Source organism: Lygodium microphyllum, chromosome 26, assembly GCF_053477565.2.
Source record: "Lygodium microphyllum isolate KBCC chromosome 26, Lygodium_microphyllum_v1.1.10, whole genome shotgun sequence".
In the NCBI taxonomy this organism is placed as follows: Eukaryota; Viridiplantae; Streptophyta; class Polypodiopsida; order Schizaeales; family Lygodiaceae; genus Lygodium; species Lygodium microphyllum.
The window spans coordinates 10,868,712-10,892,021 of record NC_141160.1 but is presented as its reverse complement, the minus strand read 5'-3'; the positions used below and the strand labels follow the sequence as shown (position 1 = coordinate 10,892,021).

At 40.6% G+C, this 23,310-nt stretch overlaps 1 protein-coding gene across 1 annotated transcript in view; it reads right to left on the bottom strand.

Moving 5' to 3' along the window:
- The window catches only part of LOC148012994 (putative WD repeat-containing protein C17D11.16), a 39,813-nt gene that overhangs the window by 4,242 nt on the left and 12,261 nt on the right, over nucleotides 1-23,310 (bottom strand). The window contains exons 4-9 of the mRNA XM_087667816.1: nucleotides 17,045-17,140; nucleotides 16,835-16,961; nucleotides 16,698-16,756; nucleotides 16,483-16,584; nucleotides 16,330-16,397; nucleotides 16,143-16,239 (exon numbers count right to left, since the gene is read on the bottom strand). Coding sequence (XP_087523942.1) covers nucleotides 16,143-16,239; nucleotides 16,330-16,397; nucleotides 16,483-16,584; nucleotides 16,698-16,756; nucleotides 16,835-16,961; nucleotides 17,045-17,140 — 549 coding nt within the window. The remainder of the gene's footprint in view (nucleotides 1-16,142; nucleotides 16,240-16,329; nucleotides 16,398-16,482; nucleotides 16,585-16,697; nucleotides 16,757-16,834; nucleotides 16,962-17,044; nucleotides 17,141-23,310) is intronic.

The window sequence follows — 23,310 nt, the reverse complement described above, 5'->3', positions numbered from 1 at the left end:
AAAGAACAAGGCTAATATTGTTAGAATTTGCCAATTCCATAGACAGTGCCCAATGTTTTAGTTATTTGGTTTGTAATGTGAAGACAACTACATTCATAAGTTGTATCACCACTTCTAGCGTTAATTCTAGAGTTAAATTAACTCTACTTGAGTTTGGGATAGGTCTGACTTACTTAAGACCTATTGTACGTTCATTCTATTTTTTTAGCACTTTCATCTTCTGAGTGTGGAATTGTTGTCCACTCTTACTCATTGTCTTGTGCTCATTCTCTCTCTTCCGCCATTTCCAACATTTGGTATCAAAGCAACTTCTCTGTGCACATCCTGAACAACCACCCTCAGCCAGTGCCGCTCTGCCAAGGTCTTGCTACAGCCAACCAATGTTCAGCCCAAGGAAGAGAGGTTGTTTTTGAGGAGATGTTGCTACTATTTCCTGCACGCAATCCCATGTGCAGTCTTGCATGCAACTGTGTACACGTAGCCTCCCTCAGCCCTGTTTGTAATATTCTCAACCTTGCCTGCCATTTTTTGCAGATCTGAGAAAAAACACAAAAACCCTAACTTTCCAAATTTTAGGGGTTTTGAAAATCTCTGCAATTTCTCATCCATCTTGCTTCGTCTCATACCTAATTTTGAAGGAATTATCAATTTCTCACACTCGGCACCAAGGAATTTGGGTTGGTTGATTCTCCCAATTTCTAAAATTTCTCAAAATTTCTCCAAGGAAAGTTGGGACTTTTTCCCTATTTGAGTTTCCGTGTGTAAATCTCCACCGAAATTACCAACATTGTGCAATTTATTTGACATTGGTGCGATAAATTTGGGGCTTTTCAAGTTTTTGGCTTCAACACACATCACAAGGTAGATTCTAGCTGCTGGTTACTGTTGGCACACACCCCAAGGCAACATTTCTGCAAAAATTCAAACTATAAGGTAAAAATTTCTTCAATTTCTTTGAAATACTAAGAAAAAATTTGGGACTTTTGCCTTTCATGCATCCCAAGGCAAGAAATTAGTGGTACAGCAGCATTTAATTGCTGCCACAATCAAATTGAACAGAAAATTTGGAGGAGATTCAAAAATTTTGGTGAGAATCGACATTAAATTGCTGGAATTTGTAATTCTGTGGGTACGCATTACAAGGTAGGTGTACTACAGCAGTGCATTTTGCTGTTATTCTTGTGGTTGAGTGCTGATTTGGGTGGCATTGTGCACACTTTGGCATGTGTGAGACAGTTTGGCACTTGTTTGACAATCCCAAAGGATTTCTTGTACTCTAAGGAGTACATACATTATACTTCAGCATTCAAGTATTTGGCTGGAGATTTTTGCGTGTTCTTGACAGCATGGCACATCAACTTTCAAGGAAACAATGATCAAAGCAGCATCCTTGGTGTCCTCGCTTAACAAGACAAGCTTGATAACTCCAACTACCTGTTGAGGAGTTTTATGGTCTACAACCTTCTTGTTGCGAAGGACTTGTGGAACTATGTTAGAGGTAACTTGCAGCAACCAAGGGGTCTCAAACCTCAAACACTTCAATGTCATGCCCGAGGGCAGGTGTTTGGTGTTGCTACTACTGCCCCTCCTCCCCCTCCTACGAAGGATCAGAGAAAATGGGATTCTAAGGGTGCTCAAGCACTTTCCTTGATAGCATTGTCAGTAAAAAGGACCATCATTATTTAGTCTTGCAAGACCTAAAAATCAGCATGAGACATACTTGAGTGCATATTTGTTGCCGCAATGAGGCCAAGATCTCCTATCTTCGCAGAGAGTTTGCAAATGTAAACATGAATCAGGGTGATAGCATGGCAGATCACCTTACTCATATACAAGATTTGCGTGAGTAGATGCTCAATGTTGATAAGATTATTCAAGTCAGTGAATTGGTGAACATCACCTTGAACCCTCTTCCAAAGTCATATCTTGGTTTTCACACCTCTTTCATATTGTCATTGTGAGGGGGGCAGCAAGCTCTTACATTTGTGGAGTTGCAAGGCCTCTTGTTGCAAGAGGAGCTGACTTGGAAGAATGTTGCATTGCATTCAGGTGATGTGGCTATGCTTTCCAAGTTCAAAGGCAAAGATAAAGTCGGACAAAAAGCAAAAAATCAGCAAAAGGGTAATGTTGGACAGCCATCAAACAAGGTTGTCCAAGACTCAAATAAGTCTAAAAAGAAGGGAAAATGCCATTATTGCAAGAAGCCCGCTCACTATATTTGTGAATGCAGAAAGACATTGGCCAAAGAGAAGAAGAAAGACTCCGGTTTGGCTGTCCAAGGGACATCAGCCAACAAATCAGTAAATGGTGATGCTTCAGCCAACTTGGTAGAGGAGGATTACTCATTTCTCACATGCAGTTATGATTCTTCTATGGCTGATTCAGAATTTAATGTTGCTGAAACGCAACAAACATGGTATTTGGACAATGGTGCTTCAAAGCACATCACTTCTAGAAAGTGCTTGTTTACTTCTTTGCATTCAGCCCCTTTGGGAAGCGTGTCAGTAGGGATGTCATATTTGCTTACTTCTAGAATATGTTTGTCAGTAGAGATGTCATATTTGCTGAAAATATAGCAATTTTCTCATGACCAATTTCAAATGCCAGCCACACATAACATTGGCAATGTTTTTGAAGGCCTTTTACCACTTTCTTTGGAGTCCGTGCCTTCTGTAAATAGCAGGACAAACCTATTACAGCAAGCTGTTGCTGCTCCATATGCTCCTGAACAGCAAGGTATTGATGAGGGTTTGCCACATGCAATGGAGGCAGCAATTCAATATGAAAGGGCTGCTGTAAATTCCGCAAAAATAGTCCCGAGATGGCTGTTACAAACTCTCCAAGAGAGTAAAATGGATGCCCCATTACCTCACCGTACTAAACAGGCTGCTAGGCATGCAACACATGATGCAAGGGGGGCACATTTAGCTAATATAATGGAAGTAGATGATTGCAATGAGCATGTGTTTATAAGGTCACTGTTGGATGATAATGAGCCTATTTCCTTGAACAAAGCTCAACAAGATGTACATTGGATGCAAGCCATGCAAGAGGAGTAAGACTCCATTAACTCTACATGGGATCTTGTGGATCCAAAACAAGAAATTGTAAATAGAGTGGTAGCAATATAGTGAAACGATAATTTATAAATAAATTTATTTATTTATTTACAAGATAATATTAAAATTTGATGTTATCCACCCTTATGGATTCCGCATATATGGACAAGATAAAAGCGGGTGGATATACTATATCCTATTTTTTAATCAACGAATGATTCAATCTCAAAGTTACTTAAACGTAACCGACAACAGTGGAGCCCAAAAACTAATGTGTATCCGAATATTAGGAGCTAGTGATCGTAAATATGCAACTATTGGCGCTACCATAGTGGCCGTGGTCAAGGAAGCTGTACCCAACATGTCTCTTAAAAAATCGGAAGTTGTTAGAGCAGTGATAGTTCATACTCGTAGAGAGTTAAAACGAATAAATGGAATGATTCTGAAATTTGATGATAATGCAGCAGTTGTTGTCAATCAGGAAAGTAATCCAAAAGGAATGAGGGTTTTTGGGCCAGTAGCTAGAGAATCAAAAGAATATGGTCTTACTAGAATAGTTTTGCTAGCTCCCGAAGTGTTGTAACCGAAACAAAAAGTAAGAATGATGAAATGTTAAATAAATGAGAGTTAAGAATTCAATGAACTTATTACTTTTCTAGAATTTCCAAACAAAAGTGTTGGGTGGATTACAAAACAGAGAGACCGAAATTTAGTAAGATATGTAAAAATAGATAGATGAATCCTCTTTGTTAATACTTTTGTTAATGCTAAAAGAAACTCTTGTCTTTCACTTCTCTTTGTTTTTCTTGTCTTTCACTTCTCTTTGTTTTGCTGTATTATTGAAATACCTGATATCTTCTCAGATTCATCCATTATAACGATGGAACCAATTGGTTAAATCCGAGTAATTGGCGATTAGTCACGTAATGCAAGGCGAATCTTGATTCATCAACATGAAAAAAATCTCGGGTAGGATTCATCTTGACAAATAAAAATAACAAATTGGAATCCCTTTTGAGAGTAAATAACTATTGATTGATATGCTACGAATAACGATATAATTTCTGCCGCAATCACTACTATCCGAAATGGAAATATGAGGAAAAACCCAGTGATTAGGATACCTGCTACAGGAACGACGAGAGGTATTGGAAGGGTTCTGCCAAAGGAAGGTTTTGTAAAAAGCATAGCGGAACACAAAGAAAATCAACAATATTTTTTAGATATAGGTCTTAAATATTGAGGTAGGAAGAGAAAAGCTTATATAACAGCTATCCAACGCATTAGTAAACCTGGGTTAAGAATCTATTCGGATCACCGAGGAATTCCGAGAATTTTGGGTGGTATGGAAATCGCGATTTCATCAACATCCCGTGGAATTATGACAGATCGGGATGCTAGACAGAAAAAAATTGGTGGAGAAATAGTGTGTTGTATTTATTGATGAAAGAAATTTATTTGTTAAATTGTTTGCGTGAGCACCCCCCCTTCAGAAAAAGCGTATCTATTTTTTCTCATAAAGATTTTAGCAATATGCAACGATTCAATGTAAATACCGAAATAAAAGAAGGATTACTTCTAAATGATAAAGAAACAAGATCTGATTGATATAGAAGGGACAGTCACGGAACCACTTCCCAATGCAATGTTTCGAGTATGCTCAGACGATGGATGTCAAGTCTTGACTCACATATCAAGAAGAATCCGACGTAATTACATAAGAATACCGCCGAGAGATAGAGCGAGGGTCGAGTTAAGTCCTTATGATCTTACCAAGGGATGAATCACGTATCGCCTCAAGAATAAGCAAATAAACGATACTTAAATGAAATTTTGACTATTCAATGTTTATTGAGTTTTCAATTGATAGATTTTCTTTTTTGATCGTGAGGAAGCAAAGGGAAGGGTTAGGGCATCCATCAAGGAAGAGAGGCTTGCCTGGTTCATAACACGAACTTACTAAATCAACCTGGAGTTACAGATATGAAAATTCGCGCCTCTATTCGAAAAATGTGTGAAAAGTGACGATTGATCCATAGACGGAGACAAATTATGGTGATATGTTTTAACCCGAGACACAAACAGGGGCAGGGGTGACGGTGCACCAGACAAAAATTAGAATAAGCTAGGATAATCAATTCATCATGAATAACCAACTAAATATGATGAAATATCAAAAAAGAATCGTTCACGGAAGGGGAAGCGCAGCCTACCCAAAGGAATTTTTCATATTCACGCAGGCTTTAATAATACCATCGTTACTGTTACGGATGTTCGAGGATAAGTCGCCCTTTGGTGCTCGGCGGGTGTTTCTGGATTCAAAGGCACACAAAAGGGTACACCATTTGCTGCTCAGACTACAACCGAAAATGTCATCCAATCATCGATCGACCGGGGTGTTAAACAAACGGAAGTAATGATAAGTGGACCTAGTTCGGGAAGGGACACGGCTCTACGAGCTATTCGTCGAAGCGATATAACCCTCAATTTCGTCCGCGATGTGACCCTCGCCCATGATGTGACCCCAATGCCCCATAATGGATGCAGATCTCCAAAAAAAAAACGTGTCTGATTTTTTAATATGTCATTAAACAGGGAAGGATTTCAATATGACTCAAAATGGAATCTCGATTTATGGTCAAACAGTACAATGTAAATGTGTCAAATCCAAAATAGAAACTGATCGTCTTAATTACAGCCGCTTCGCTGTATCCCCCTTTAAACGTGGACAGGCTGGTATTGTGGGAATTGCAATGCATAAGGCTTCGTTGGGAGAAGTAGAAGGCACAAGTATAACATATGCCAAATTCAGAGGAGCGGTGCACGAGTATTCTACTATAATGGGTATTTAAGAGACAATTCATGATATTTTAGTTAATCTGAAAGAAATTGTATTTAGAAGCGATTCTTGTGATATTCAAAAGGCTTCTTTATATGTAACTGGTCCCAAAAAGGTCACTGCTGGGGATATTTTATTACCACCCACCGTGCGGGCAGTTGATCATTCACAGTACATAGCGATTGTTACCCAACCAGTTTCTCCGAATATTGATCTAATAATTGAAAAGGGTTACGGATATCAAATAAATAACTCTGAGGAATATAAGAGTGGGGAATTTCCCATTGATGCCATATTTACACCTGTCTGAAACGCAAGTCATAGTATACATCCATTTGAAAGTCCTAAAGAAATTGGGGAAATATCATTCATTGAAACATGGACCGATGGTAGTATGACCCCAAGTGAAGCACTTTATGAGGCTTCCAAAAATCTCATAGATTTGTTTGATCCCTTTCTGCAAATGAAACAAAATGCTAATTGTTTTGAAAGCAATGATATTATTTTCAGTTGCACAAGACCATCTTCTTCTCATTGGAACGACATGGATAAATCAGCTAGGGAAGCTACATCAAAGAATACATTCATTGATCAATTAGAATTACCTACTAGAGTCTATCATTGTCTCAAAAGATCCAATATAAATACAGTTTTAGATTTATTGGATTACAGTCAGGAGGATTTGCAACACTTGGCAAGAAGGCCATCGTCACTAAGTGGATTTTCAAATTCAAACGTAAAACTGATGATACAATACAATTGACATGTACAAGACACGGTTGGTAGCAAAAGGCTATGCATGGAAGAAAGGCATAGATTATGAGGAAACTTTTGCTCCTACATCCCGTATGAGTACAGTGAGATGTGTGATTGCGATGGCTGGATATTATGGCTGGAAAGTACATCAATCAGACATTAAGATTGTTAACATTCTTGAATGGGGATTTACATGAGGATGTTTATATGTCACAACCTCCAAGGTTTGTGATTAAAGGGAAAGAGCACATGGTATACAAGCTGCATAAAGCTCTTTATGGTCTTAAAGAGGCACTTCATGCATGGTACTCAAAAACTGATGCATATTTGGCCAACAAAGGGTTCAAAAATAGTCTAATTGCTCCCACTCTATACATTAAGAATGAAGGGGGAACTTGCTGATTATCATTCTTTATGTGGATGACATGCTTCTCACTAAACCTACAAAGGGATAAATTGCAGATTTTAAAGTTGAACTAAGACATGCATTCGCTATGTCAGATATGGGTTGTCTATACTATTATTTGGGGATTCAATTCACCCAAAATCAGTATGGTATCATCATGTCACAATCACAATATGTGGATAAGCCGTTACATAGGTTAAATATGCAAGATTGCAAATCTATGTGCACTCCTATGGAGCCAAGCTTAAAGTTGTCTATGCATGATGGTGAAGGGATGTCTGATGTTGCAATTTATAGCCAAGCGATTGGCTGTCTTATTTATCTTTGCAACACACGCCCTAACATTCAATATGAAATATCTCAAATGAGCAAGTATATGCATAGTCCACGGACCATTCTTTGGCAAGATATTAAGCGGATCTTCAAATATTTGCAAGGTACTCAATCACATGCATTATTATTTCCCAGGCAGAAGACTTGCATCTACAAGCTTACAATGATTCAAGTTGGTCTGGTGATACAAACACTATGAGAGTGCGCAACGCAAGAAAAAACACAAACACAGAGACAAAGATACAAAGAGAGACTATAAGAAAAGAATAAAGAAATTTGCATTCAACAAGGAAACAATACTGAATACAGAAGGACAGATCAGTTCCTGCACACAGCCTCACAAGCAAGAGATGACAAGGCATGACATTCATGACTGCTAACATCTCCTCTCAGATCCTGGATGTGGCGGAAGGCCAAGGAAGAAACAAATGCCGAGCTAGTAAGCGGAATGCCAATGTCAATGAAGTCCATCAAAAAGGCCTACCGATAAAGAAGCTCCTCACAATTGGGAAACCCCCTCTGAAACACTAGGCACCAAGGAATCCACAGTTGTATCACCGAGATTGTCCCCCTCTAAAAGGGTATGGGGGATACAAGGAAACCACCGAAGGAGAGGATGGGGGATGGGAAGGAACCTGTGGAATACATGGCGCACAAGCAAGAACGGGTGTAGCAATAGACAACTGCCTCGCAAGACCCTGCATAAGAGAAGGGGAATGAAGTCTGTAAAGCCCACTCTCCTGCCAACCTATCACGATAATAGCCCCTATAGAAGAATCCTCAAAATACAAACGGCCTACTCAATGAAGATAACTCAAGTACCAAGCCTAGTAACGTCATAAACTAAGAGGAGTGGAAAGCCCAAGTCTAGAACATAAAGGGCCTGTGAAAGGGAGCACGAACTGCGATGAAGAAACAAAGGCAAAGTGCCAATACCACTAATAGGCACAATACAATGTCATCAACAGTGACTGAACCCTCAAAAGGACATAGATCCTACAACAAATCACCTCGTGGAGTCATATGACTAGAAGCGTCACTACTAACTGGCCAAGGCCTCTCTAAAGACGAGGTAACCATAGAATAAGGCTCCTCCAACTCAACAATATAATGGAACACTTATTTATGGGTAGCCGCTGGAGTAGAGATAGAAGGCTCGGGTGTTTTAGCTCCATCCTTCGCTCCCAGACGAAGGTAAGGGTACTTCTTCCAACATTTCTCCACTGGATGTGTCCCCTTGCCACAATATGGGCATTTAGGCTTCTCCAAATCGGAGTCACAGCCGAAAGAACTCTCTTATTGTTTAGCCTTTGACTTCCCTTTCTTCTTCTTTCCCCCTCTCGAACCTGCAACAAAAGCTTTGATGGAGGTGGATCCACTAGCACCCTCTTTGGGGTGAGCTCATCATGCCCCAAAACAAGCGGGACAAGCTGCTCCCAAAGAAGCTTCTCATGGATCCTCGATGTGAGAAGATTGGTGTAGAAGACATCAAACCGGGGAGATGGCAATTGAGTCAAAAGAATCATAGCCATATCCTTTGAAGAGATCATCCTACCAAGGGACGCAAACTCATCTCTCATATCCACCAATCTATTAATTTAATATGATCCTTCATGGAAGGAGAATCATCAACAATGAGCATCCATAATTTCTTCTCAAGAGTAATTCGGTGGACAAATATCTTCTGATGGTACAAAGTAGCAAGCTTTGTCCACACTTCCACTGCTTTCCGCAACCTACACACATACACTAGGACAATCCTATAAGCTCATAAAGAGAAAAGATCAGGCTCTAGATTTGAGCCAATCCCATAAGGCCGCACAATCCATCGATGATTCAACAGTAAAATCCTCCACTAGACGGAGAATGGGGTAGGTAACAAACTCCCAAAGATCAAAGGTATCAAGAATATACTCCACCTTACACAACCAAAGCAAGTAGTTTGAACCATCAAGCCGGTCTTCTTTGGGCAAAGAAGGAAGTATGGACACCTATATAGAGGGTGCCATGGATGGCATATGGAGGCCAGTAGAACGGGCCTTCTGTAAGAGATGGAGAGAATGAGGAGGAGAGGGTTCCCAAACAAACAGGCTAGGTAACCTCCGTTCTTCACGATCCGTGCGATAATCTTCGCAACAATCTCGCCATTGTTCAGAGGAGTACTGAGAGGGCTCCTCAATCTGTATTCTCAAAGCCATAAAACTAGTTGTAAGACATCTTCAAAATCCTACAAGACACCCACAAGAAATTTGTGTTTTGGTGGTAGACAACCCCGAAACAGGAGGAAACGGCTACAAGATCACAAGGAAGTCGATATAAAGGGTCCGCCTGGGGAAGAAATATTATCACCTACACAAAGAAGCTGCCGCCTTCAATAAGAAAGCTGCATTTTCAGCAAAACACTGATGTGGCAAGGTCGCCTGGCAATTTGGGTGGTCTCCTCCATGAGAAATCAGCTCTATGTCTCTCTTAGCCGATGATACCATGCTCTAATACCATGTGAGAGTGCGCAATGAAAGAAGGAACACGAACACAGAGACAAAGGAACAAAGAGAGACTGCAAGAAAAGAAGAAAGAGATCTGCACTAAACAAGGAAAGAATATTGAATATAGAAAGAGGACTGATCAATCCTCGCATGCAGCCCATAGTGTTAGTGAGGGCACCAAATCAAGCTAATGATAACAGCAATACCGGAGCAGGAGGAAAATGACGGAGTCAGAGTGTGCATCTACCAAGGAAGGAAGAAGATGAATGAATGAATATGCCAACTCAGTGGGAAAGGCTATAATAGCCAAATACCCCCAAATCTAGCCGACCTGAAATCTAGGGCCAAAATATCGCTAACCAAAATTCAAGTGGTATAATGCCAAAAAATCTCCAAAAAAATCCCAAAAATGATGGACAATGTCCGACAGATGAAATAGACTAATGTATGCAAAAACTACCCAAAAAATGCACACAAAATCTCGACTAAAGGAAAAAATGTTTAAAAGGCAATAAATTGAGTGCTCTAGAATGAGCTACCCCCTCTGTCAAAACAAGTGACAAACAAGTCAAATCTCTTAAAGTCCTCGTCCGACTCAGACTAATAAGGACAGCATCTTGCAAACTCATAAAGAGAAAGGATCACGCTCGAGAGTTAAGCTGATCCCACAGGGCTGTTCGGTCCATAGAACTCCCATCTTCTCAATCCTCCTTAGGACAAGGAATGGAATCTGAAACAAGAGCCCAAAGATTAAAGGTGTCGAGTATGCACTCCACATTATATGACTGCAACGAATAGTTTGAACCATCGAGTTTATCTTCTTCAGGTAATGAAGGTAAGATAGGCACCTACACTAAGGATATCAAGGACGGCATCTTCACCTCGAGACAGAGCCTTTTGTGATAAATGAATAGAAAGGGGACAAGTGCACACAGGGGATTCCTCTCACTGACCATAATTGGGATAAACAGATCTCTACTCAAAAGAGTCTTTGGAAAGGGGCCCCTCCTCTCAATCATTAAAGCTTGTGAACTAATAAGACATCTTCGATCTTGCAATCACCCAAAAATCTATGTTTTGATGGAGACAACGGTAAAGACAGAATTGCCTTTTGCAAATGTTAATATATCATTTCATCTCTCTCTCTCTCTCTCTCTCTCTCTCTCTCTCTCTCTCTCTCTCTCTCTCTCAAGCCTACTGTCACAACTCTATAGAAACAGAATTTGTATCCTTTTTCATTAATTTGTCTATATAATGATTTATTAAACTTGTTTCCTTTGCACTAATTATTAGATATAAAGAAAAGTGCATTGGAGCTGGCCACTGATGAGTGGTCACAGGTTATGGTGGACCCACACGGTGGGTTAGAGAAAAGATAGATCACACTTCCACCTATATGGCCCGATTGGGCGCCTGTGACCAGAACTCACACATATCAGGGTTAGACTCGCACACAGAAAGGATTGATGCCTTGAAGTGTGGGCTAGATCCGCCAGAACAGACAGTTACAATCAACAAGATGGTATGATCATGAAATGCTTGTACAAAGTGCATGTGTGGGCTGAAAGCTTGAAATGCACATTTCTTTGCATAGGAAAGTCACATGAAGATTCTGATACTGTTTTTGCGATGTACACGGAATAAGCTTTCATATGACACCCATATTGGGGGGTCCCTAAATTTTAGGAGGTCCCTAAATTTTAGGATCCTCGAATTAGCCTAAAAATGCTAGTCCTAAAAAATAGGAATGTCATTCTAAAAATAGTAAATTCTGTACTCTAACTATGCTTACTAAATTTGGTTGTTTCTATTCTTGACAATATTCAGCCCAAAAAGGAAGGCCATAGAGAAGAGACAAGTGTCAAGACACTTGTCACACAAGTTTCCAAGTGTCCCACCGCTTGTCACATCTCATGACTGTCAGAAGTGGAGCAGCGGTGGAAGCATAAACATATGCTGAAATAAACTGCTGAAACACAAGACAAAAAGAGAAAAGAAAAAAACACGATACAGATGAGAACTCAGATGTATGCACGAGAAATGGAATCCATATATCTGAACACGAGACAGTCGCATACAACAGTGAGTCACTGGTTGCGTGGGCACTGGCACTAGCTCTGGCTCTGGCTCTTCTCTCCACAGAGTCTGCAGATGGTGAAGATGATGATGATGACTGAGGAGGAGCCACTGAGTATAAATAGGCTGAAAAGTGGGGAGCAATAAATGCTGGTCGGACAGCATTAATGCTAGCCAACTGGTGCATAAAATGCCACACCAGAAAATACCTAAAATACCTGATAAAAATGCCTAGCCCAGATCAAGCTCAGACTCACACATGAGCTGACAAATACTCTACTAACATCCTCTCTCAGATCATGGGTGATCTGATACAATACAATAGTACAATGAAAAGGGATCAGAAACTATACAACATAGAACCACCAAGTAGAACCATGGATACCCAAGTAGTGGGTGATCAAGCCACCACCAAGGTGCCTCGGAGAGAACCTGAGGTCAATGTCGATCGTACCAAACACCTGAAAATAGAGAAGATCATAGCATATCTCTATGTCCATCACCAATATCTCAGTAGCATACAAGACCATCCTGTCAAAAATGCCCCTGAACATAGGTGACCATGGATTCCCGCCTTTCGCCAGACTGCCAAAGTGTCCCCTCATGTGAGCTCCAGACGAAAGCCTCCCGCTCTCTGTCACATAACCAGCTCATCATAAACCTGGATGTCAATCCCAGCTCCAGGATTTGATTCCACCAGACTGAAGTCGATGCGTCAGGGACGTCCCTCTCTGGAACCTGTGCACCTATATAAAAGTATAGATGAGGCGTGGCTGCCCCATCTGAACACCCGCTCACACTCCCTCTCTGGCACAAGAGAGTCGTGAGGGATGACCTTATCACCACCACTAGAAAGCAGCTGAGGAAGGGGCCACCAAGCCCTTCCCGCGATCCGAAGAAAAGGATCCCTTCCGCGCCTTGGACTTCACCTTGGTCGGAGGATCGGAGTCGGAGTCTGATGAAGGAGAGGACTCATCGGTAGAGTCAACATCCCGCTTCGTCTTCTGCTCCTCCTTCCTAGAAGCCGCTAACGTCTTGCAGTCCTTCCGCAAATGTCCCTTCTTGCCACAGTGGTAACACTGGGCCTTCGAGTTCTTCTTCCCGTTACCCCTCTCTGAAGCTACATAAGTCTCGCCTCCATAATGTGCCGGAAGCCGCCCCTGTAATCTCAAGAAATCTCATGCTCAAGAAGCATCGAGGTCACATGTGTAAAACTGACAGGAGTCGATGATGTCTGCGCCCGCAAAGCATTGGCCACTCCATCAAACTCCGAGGGGAGCTTGTAGAGGACCGTCTCGACGAGATGCGCCTCGGAAAGAGCAGATTGCATGTGCCGAAGCTGGTCCTGTACCTGCGTAACACGAAGAAGAAAAGACTGAATAGTATCTTTCGGCTCAAACTTCATCTATTGGAGCTGGCCATAAAGTGTGATTGCCCGCATGGTGGAAGGTGACTCGTACATCTGCTGCAACTTCTGCCATTCTTCAGGAGATGTCCTACAGGAGGTAACCGCCGGTAAGACCGCTTTAGAAATACACCGAATCAACGCCGAGTAAGCATGCGTATCGTCCGAGTCCCATGTGAGCACCGCTTCCTCATAGTTGTCCTCATCAAAGTCTTCAAGAAGAGGAAAAGGACGGAGAGGTCGAGGAATAGCTCCACAGACGATGTACCATAACCGCTTCTGCACAAACCAAGCTTTCATGACAGCACTCCATGTGAGATAATCAGGTCCATGTAACTTATCATCAGTGGAAGTGCACGGAGGAGCCATATGGAAGGTAGAGAGAAAACACAGCCAAAACACAAGCACAGACTGCAGAAAATGAGAGTTCACATGCAATAGAACCCAAAATCTGATCAAGAGAAGACAAAATCTACGGCAGAAAGTCAAAAAAATCAGTCAAAAACTGCCAAAAACAGCAAAAACGGCCTGAAGTAATAGTCATCCAGCCACGAGAGACGTTGAAGCAGCAAAACGCAGGCGGTAAACTACAGAAAAACAGGTAGAAAGCTGTCGCCAGCAGCTGCTGATGGAAAACGCAGGCAGCAGAGGGTTCATAGGCAGCAGGCGATGGCAAAACTGCAGAAAACGCAGGTCAAACAGGTCGTTTGTATGGAACAACAAGCCGCTTAATCAGAAAAGGGGAAAACAGTCTTGAAATCAGCAAGAAACTACAGCAGGAGCATAGATCCTGAAATCTGATACCATGTCAGAAGTGGAGCAGCGGTGGAAGCATAAACATGTGCTGAAATAAACTGCTGAAACACAAGACAAAAAGAGAAAAGAAAAGAACACGATACAAATGAGAACTCAGATGTATGCACGAGAAATGGAATCCATATATCTGAACACGAGACAGTTGCATACAACAGTGAGTCATTGGCTGCGTGGGCACTGGCACTGGCACTGGCTCTGGCTCCTCTCTCCACAGAGTCTGCAGATGGTGAAGATGATGATGATGACTGAGGAGGAGCCACTGAGTATAAATAGGCTGAAAAGTGGGAAGCAATAAATGCTGGTCGGATAGCATTAATGCTGGCCGACTGGTGCATAAAATGCTCCACTGGCATAAAATGCCACACCAGAAAATACCTAAAATACCTAATAAAAATGCCCAGCCCAAATCAAGCTCAGACTCACACATGAGCTGACAAATACTCTACTAACAATGACATGTGGCTGGACACTTGTCTTGTGCTACTCCACTTTCTCCTTTTGTACTAGCTCTTCCCTCCCCTATAAATAAGAGCTCGTTTTTCTTCATTCAGCATCATTTTTCTTTGCTGTAAACTCATATACAACACCCACAGATAGCCAGAAACTGGCCCCATCCATCCCCATCATCATCCCCCACTTCTCCATTATCAAATTCCTCCATATTCCCTCTTCTATCACTGCTGTTTTACAAGACAGCAAGCCTGTAAATTCATTACAACACCTCCTTCTCGAGCTCTTTCTTCCATTTTAGCAACAAGAAATAAGCCCTATCCATGTACTCCTGATCAACGATGGAGAAAGGCTGTTTTCCCCTCTTTCTTCTCTCATACTGTAAAGAAATCAGTTCTTATCATTGCATAATAGATAATACATATGTATTTGTACATCTTTGCATGATCTTGTGAGAGTGAGAATTACTTCTCCTCACTCTCAGGTTGATTGTAACTGAGCTCTTCCCTAAGGGACTTGGGTTGAGCAGAAATACATTCCTTCGGGGGGGGGAGAAGGGGTTGCCCATCTTCAACCCTCAATCTTGTCTCCATTACTTTTACATTTTCATGGCTGAAATTTTGTGAGTAATTTTCATTTTCAGCTTTAAGTGTTCATTCTCTTTTATATTAAGTCTCGAAAAGAAGCGAATTTCATAATTGTTAAGCATACTACGTTGTACGGGGCGTTTACACCTATACTTCTCTTATTTGTATGATCATTCATGTATGATGCATCCACTCCCAACTATGCAGTTGTAAGTTGTAGGCAACACTAGTGCATGTTGTGCATGAGGCATAAGGTTTTGGCATGTTATTCTCAAGTGTTCATCTTATGTACTCTAATAGCATCGCTATTTAGACTTTAAACATCTATTCTATCATCTTTATTCCAAAATAATCAAGTTTTTTTAAATGTACTAATATCGTACCATACCTTATAAAATCTAAGTTACCATTTAGTACCGTATTTTACCATACCGTACGGTATCATACCTTACAACTATGCTTCTTACCGAAAGCATCTTCTACATATGTCCCCTAATAGTTTTGTGATTCGGTTGAGATACATGGAGACATACTTGTCCCATGGAGTACAATGTGCCATTGGTCAGCTCTACAAATCCTCACTCCAATTATGAAGAAAGACTGATCGCTATCAAGCAGATTCCCTCGCCCCGAAGTACTAGATCCGCCAGATTTGCCACTTGAGAAGGAGATTGAGGAGACTACATATGCAATGCCAATGTACTATGAGATCACAAGGCATTTCCATTACCTATTTCAAAAGGGATTTGGACTACTAACTAGGATAGAAAAACAAAAAAAGAGGGCCAAGAAAGGGAGAAAGCATGGTAAAAGCAAGAAAGGAGGATGATGGTGATGAGAATGCGAGCACTGTAGCAGGAACAGGGTTATAACAATTTAGTCATACTAGAGATGCAGATACAAACAGAAACGCAAATTTGATTTTGTACCTTATCTGAATGGGAACAGATTGTGTGCTCACATTTCTGAGTCACAATGTCCCAAATTTTGATAGAAGAATCTGCACTTGCACTGGCTAGGACATTCCTTATGACATATAAAAGGAAAATATGCACTCAACGTTAGCAAGGCTCTATAAGAGAAACAGAAAAAGAGTGTCACAGCAAAAGCTCATACCTGTACTCTGTATTCCAAGCTAGACCAAGGACAGCATCTGAGTGGCTTCCCTCTTTCAATTTTCCAGCCTAGGTAAGAGTTTCCGTGTTAAGAAAGCACAAACAGAAAAAACTTGATTTCAATAAACAACTTCTATGCAAAAACTTGCATTACCTTCTTTTTCTTCTTCTTCTTCTTGTCTTTAGCCTTATTGAAATCTTTTTCAGCAGCAGGTAGATACCCCCCCAGCACAGCAGCCGGCTCAACAGCATCCAGCTACCCAAGTTTTCAAACATTGCTGAATTTAAGTTCAATGTCATACCATATTTGGGAGTCAAACCAAAGCAACCAACCACCGAATTATGCAAAAGATTTCAGAACTTACGTACTAGATCAAGATCCCATATCTCAATGTCAGGTTGCATTGTGCCAACAGCAACATAGTTACCTACAAATTGCATCATTAAATAAGAGAAGGCCCAGCACAAATTTAGCTAGTTGGTATGCATGAATGGCTCGCATGTACCCTTTTCGCCTCCTTTGAGATCACAATCGAGCCAAGCTAGACATAGAGGGAATGCTGGTAGCATGACATCATGATGCACATACATATTATGGCCAGCATCTTCTGTCTCTTCTTCATATATCCACATCTGATAGCATTGAAAAAAGCTAGCTCAAGTTGGCTACTTGAAGAGAGAAATTGGTAAAAGTTTTACCACATCGTATTGCTCACCTCAAGATGGCTCACATCATCCTCATTTCTTGCAGTCAATAAGAGCAAATCTGCTGGATTTATTGTCATGTCTTCAATCTCCTCTTCATCTTCACTCTGGAACATGATATGATGGTATTAGCAACAACCACTTGATAGGGTTGGTAATTTTTGAAATGTTTTGATGGCATCATAATTGGCACTTTTATGAGCATACTATAATCTAATGAGTATCCAACGAATTGAGTTTATGAACAAACCTCTCAGTAATAATGAAAGCAAATGCCTTTAAAGGCATCCAACCTAATATACAACTGCCAGTAGTTGATGAACTTGAGCTTCAAAAAAATACATGTAATGGTGGCCCATTGTGGGCATTTTTTCTTCAAAGTGCGGGTTAAGTCATGTTCAAACATTTAAACAAGTCCATGTGATACTTATGTGTATGTGCATGCAGATATAAACAAAAACCAAGTAATGATAGCAAATTTACCTCCAAAAACAGTGCATGAGTGTGCCTTTTTTCCCTTTTGCTTGGTGCGCAAAAAGAAAGGGAAGGGAAAGAAAGTGTATAAGAAGTGAAACGTGCCTAAACTTATTTCCTAATGACCATTGTGATGACGGTATAAATGTGCAAGAACTGTTGAAGGTTGTCAAATGACCATTGTGATGACGGTATAAATGCGGAAAAACTGTTGAAGGTTGTCATTCCAAAAATTCACTCTAAGACACCTACAAGTTAAAAGAGAAGAAAATCCAAAGGCTGAAATGATCCTCCTCCTTTTACCTAGAGCTTTGTGTGTTATGTATATAAGGGCTGCTTGTTTTTCAAAGCGTAAGTTTTGTTGAAATATTTACAATTCATGTTACCATTCTTATAATTTTTCTAGTTTTGTAGAAAAATATTAGGGCAATGTATGTAAGCGTTGGGAAGAACGTAAGAATGACAATACCTTTGAACTTAACCAACTCGATCAATTATCACCATGAAAATTAGAAGGTACACAGAGAGAGAGAGAGACAGAGAGAGAGAGAGAGAGGTCAACACCACGTTGAGAGGGGAACCAGTCCCCCCCTCCGCCCCCCCCCCCCCCCCTTTATAGAAATTTATTAAAACAAAACAACGGGCAACAAGTGCTTTAACCATATATAAAAGGGCTGATTTGTTGCAATTTTGAAAATTACAGTTCTGAAACCCTAATTTCTGCAAACTCCAAGTAGCAAGCTAATTTTCTTATTTAGTGCTTGGATTAGATCAAGCTAAGTAGAAAGTGCTTCTTGAGAGATAGATAGGAGAGTACAAAGCATGTGGCTAAAATTTCAGCATGAGAACTTATTCCAAATGAAGTGAGAGACATCCAATATATAGGTGTGGGGCTTGGTTGCTCAAAAGTGAAAAGTAGAGGTTACAAATGACAAGTGTTTGTTAAAAATAACAAGTGTAGGGACACTTGTCTCTTCAAAATGACACATGGCCTATTCTAAATGCCACATGTCACTTTTCTAGAGAAAGAAGCTTCCAAACCTTTCACTCTAAAAATCTCTCAAATGGTTAAAGATTTTTGAGATAGCTACAAAAAACAAAATTGTTCCTTGCTAAATTCCAGAGCCTTTGACACATACTAAATTTCCATTTGAGCAACTTCCAAGAATAGCAACCTCCTCAATTTTAAAAGTCGCCAAATTTAGCTTCTAGAGAAGCTTCATTATATAGGTTCATCGGTTCGTAGTTGGTTTCCTTGATTATAAGTATCTTGTTTCACTTTTTAAAACCACCCATTATATGGGCTTCTAATCAATGTGACTATTTGAGTATAAAAGTCTTAATTATCTAAGCTTTCTGGTCAATCTAACCGCTCGACTAAACTTTTAATTTCTCTTGAGCATCTCATCAATGACGACCCAAGTATAATTCTAAGGCATTCTCACCATTGACTACCCTTAAATAGAAAGTTAAACATTTATTCATATTTTGAAATACTTCAATAATACAAATCACCTTTCAAAGTACATAAATATCAAATTAATTTGGAATCATTGAGCCAATATATATTCATAGCAATTGATATACAAAAGATTTGTTACATCTCTCCCTTTTGAAATCTGTCTTGTCCTCAAAACGTTGCTTGAAGTATTTTTTATCATGTAGTTTCTTCATAAGTTAAAAATATTTCTAGATAGTCTTTAAAATACTCTTTTGATATACATTTAGAATTTAAATAAGAGTACTTTTTAAATTTCAAAATGAATTTTCTAAAAATATTTCTTTCTCGTTTCCTGATCATATGAAAGACTACTTGCTCTAATTCTCCTCCAGTTCATCTACTTCAGGAGGATCCTCTATTACAAGTTCCAATGGTGGAGACCCTTCATAAGACTTCAAAAGATAGATATGAAAAGCATTGTGAATTTTTCAATGCTCTGAAAGTTGTAACCTATAACAAACATCATTAATGTTTTAAGTGACTTAAAATGGCCCATGATTTCTTGTTGCGAGCTTAGTAACTTGAAATGAAGGCTTGTTAGAGCTTCTTAGACGAGCTTTGTCAAATTTCAACCACACCCAATCTCTTTTTTGTAAAATCAAGTGCACTCTATGCTAATTTATTGTTTTCTTTTGTTTTTCTTGAGATCTTTGGATAGCTCGTCTAACTTGAGAAAAAGTTGTATCCGTATCATGCACAAACTCATCAACATGAAATATCTCCTTCTTTGTTTTAAAAATAGATAATAAGAGTGGTTTTTCATATATGATCTCAAATGGTGCTTTAGTTATAGAAATATGAATTGTGTTGTTATAGACATATTTTACTAAAGGTAAATTATTTTTCCATTGTTGATTGGCTTCATGGCAATAGCACTTCAGTATATTTAATATTGTGAGATTGACTCTCTCACTTTAACCATTTGTTTGAGGATGATAGGGAAAAAAAAAGTAAGCTTTGTATCCATATTTTCAGAAAGAGCTCGCCAAAAGAGACTAGTGGTTTATAGATCTCTATCACCCACGATGAATTGCGGTAACCCATAATACTTAAAGATTTGTTGAATAAATATTCTAGTTATATATTGAGACTTGATAGTCTTCTTGATTGGAATAAAATGAGCCTATTTGCTAAACATGTGTAGACATCCCGCTTAACGGGATCATACAATCAGTAGAGCCTTGAGATTGCGAGCTATAGCCCACAAACACTTGTCTTTTGAAAGCTGCTTCAAATTTGTCACGTTGTGTCTTCAGGATATGAACATAGGCATCACACCCAAAAACCCTGAAATAAGAAACATCTAGCTTAGACCCAAAGTACATGTGAACTGCAATAGCCACAGCCTCAAGCTTCAGCCCATAGACACTGAGGTGTCTAATGATGCTCCATCATGGTACAAGCCATCTCGATCACACTACGATTCTTCCCGTCCAATATGCCATACTCCTGAGAGGTGTTTGTGTTGGCAAACTCCTAGTGAATACCACGATCTGCACAAAAACAAGCAAGCTCATTAAAAACAAATTCTCCGCCCTTATCTGATCGTAAGGTCTTTAGTTTCCGACCCGATCAATTCTCCTCAAAGAGCAAACAATCCTTAAAGTTGGAGAAAGCATCCGACTTCAGCTTAAATAAATAAGCACATGCCATCTTGTTGTAATCATCCACAATTAGCATGAAACACAAGCTCCCTCTAAGGGATTCCATCCTCATCGGTCCACAAAGATCAGTAGAAACAAGCTCCAAGGGTATTGAAGACCGCCTTGAAGCCTTGCTGGGAACGGCATCACAAGTCTGCTTCCCACGGATGCAGGATACACAAGGTTGCTAGCTCACCACGATTTTGACAAACCTCGAACAAGCTGTCTCTTTGACACCTTCCAAAGGTAATCATAGTTGAGGTGGCCAAACTGAGCATGCCAAAGCTCGGTCTGAGTTTGTGAGGTAAGAAGAAAAGAAGTCAAGGCAAAAGAAGACCGCAACTTATAGACTCTGTTCTCCTCATAACCTGAAGGACTTGTCTTGATCCACGATCAAGAATCCACATCAAATTCAACCAAGAGACGGAGGGCACAAATCTTGTGCACCGAAAGTAGATGGTATCCCAAGGCCGGCACATAAAGCACCTCGAATATATGGGCACCACCTCACCCATCTGGAAAAAGATGCATGTCACCCTGTCCCTGAATAGGAATAGACAAACTATCACCAATGAGAATCTAGCCATGCAAAGGCTACAAATGAGCAATACCCTATTGAAGGAGAAGTCCCTATTGAAGGAGAAGTCATGTGCCGTGAGGCACCACTATCAACAATCCACTCCCGAGTGTATGGGGCTGCAGCATAAGAAACCGTCACGGTCGAATCTGCAACCATCTCCAAGTGGAGAAAAACAACTAATGAAGGAGCAACCACCGCTCCGAAATTCTTTGAAGATTTTGTAAGAAGTGGCGCAACAATGGAAGCGTAAACATAAGCTGTAATAAACTGCTAAAACACAAAACAAAAGAGAAAGGAAAAGAAATAACACAATACAGATGAGAACTCAAATGTATGCTCAGGAAATAGAATCCATATATCATACACAAGACTGTCACATACAACAATGAGTCACTAGCTGCATGGGTATCGACACCGGCTCCTCTCTCCATGGGACCTCTAGGTGATGAACTAACTAACTAAGGAGGAGGAGCCCAGAATAAATAGACACAAATAATGACATAAAATATGTATAATCTGATATAATGCAATGGTACAATGAGAATAAATCAGAAACCATACAACATAGAACCACCAAGTAGAACAATGGATACCCAAGCAATGGATAATCAAGCCACCACCAAGGTGCCTGAGAGAGAACATGATGTCGATATCGATCGTACCAACTCTTGAAGATAGAGAAGATCAGAGCAACTCTCGATGTCTATCAACAATGTCGCTAATATAGCACACGTGACCATCCTGTCACCAATGCCGCAATGCATAAATGACTATGAATTCCCCTCCTTTGGCCAGACCACCGAAGTGTCCCCTCATGTGAGCTCCAAATGAAAACCACCCACTCTCTGTCAAGTAACCAGCCCATCATGAACCTAGATGTCAATCCTAGCTCCAGGATTTGAACCTGCCAAACTTCGATCGATGCATCAAGGACATCCCTCTCTGGATCCTGTGCATCTGTATAGAAATATAGATGAGGCACAGCTGCCCCATCTCACCACCCTCTCACACTCCCTCTCTGGCACTGGAGAGTCATGAGGGATGACCTCATCACCACCACTAGAAAGCAGCTGAGGAAGGAGCCACCAAGCCCTTCCCACGATCCGAGGAAGAGGATCCCTTTCACGCCTTGGACTTCACCTTGGCCAGAGAATATGAGTCGGAATTTGAGGCAGATGATGACTCATCGGAGGAGTCCGCATCCCGCTTCATTTTCTGCTCCTTTTTCTTCCTAGAAGCTGCTAACTCTTTGCAGTCCTTCCTTAAATGGCCCTTTTTGCCACAATGGTAACACTAGGCCTTCAACTTCTCCATCTTCGAACCCCTCTCTGAAGCTGCAAGAGCCTCACCTGAACCTCCATAATGTGACGGAAGCCACCTCTGTAGTCACAAAGTTGCCTCATGCTCAAGCAGCATAAAGGACATATGAAGAAAACTAACAGGAGTGGTAGATGTCTGCACCCATAAAGCATTCGCCACTCCATCAAACTCCCAAGGAAGCTTGTAAAGTACCGTGCCAACAATATGTGCCCCTGATAGGGCAAGCTGGATAGTGCGAAGCTGGTCCTGGATTTGGGTAACATGAAGTAGGAATGATTTGGATCATATCTTTGGTTTCAAACTTCAGTTGCTGGAGCTGGCCATAGAGAGTAACAACCCTCATGGTGAAAGGAGCCTCATACATCAACTGCAACTTCAACCATACATCTGAAGTTGTCCTGTAGGAGGTGATCACCGGTAGGACTTCTTTGGAAATACACCAAAGTAAGGCCGAATAAGCACAGGCATCATCCGAATCCCATGTAAGTATTGCTTTCTCATGGTTGTCTTCATCAAAATCAACTGGAATAGAAAAAGGTTGTTGAGGGCGTGCAAGAGCTCCACCAACCACGTACCATAACTGCTTCTGGATAAACTAAGCCTTCATCACCGCACTCCACATGTAATAATCAGGTCCATGGAGCTTGTCATCAGTGGATGTGCATGGAGGAGCCATTTGTAGAGGATTTAAAAGAGAAGTAGAGAAGAGAAGGTATTTGGAGAGGGAACACAGCCAAAACATGAGCATAGACTACAAAA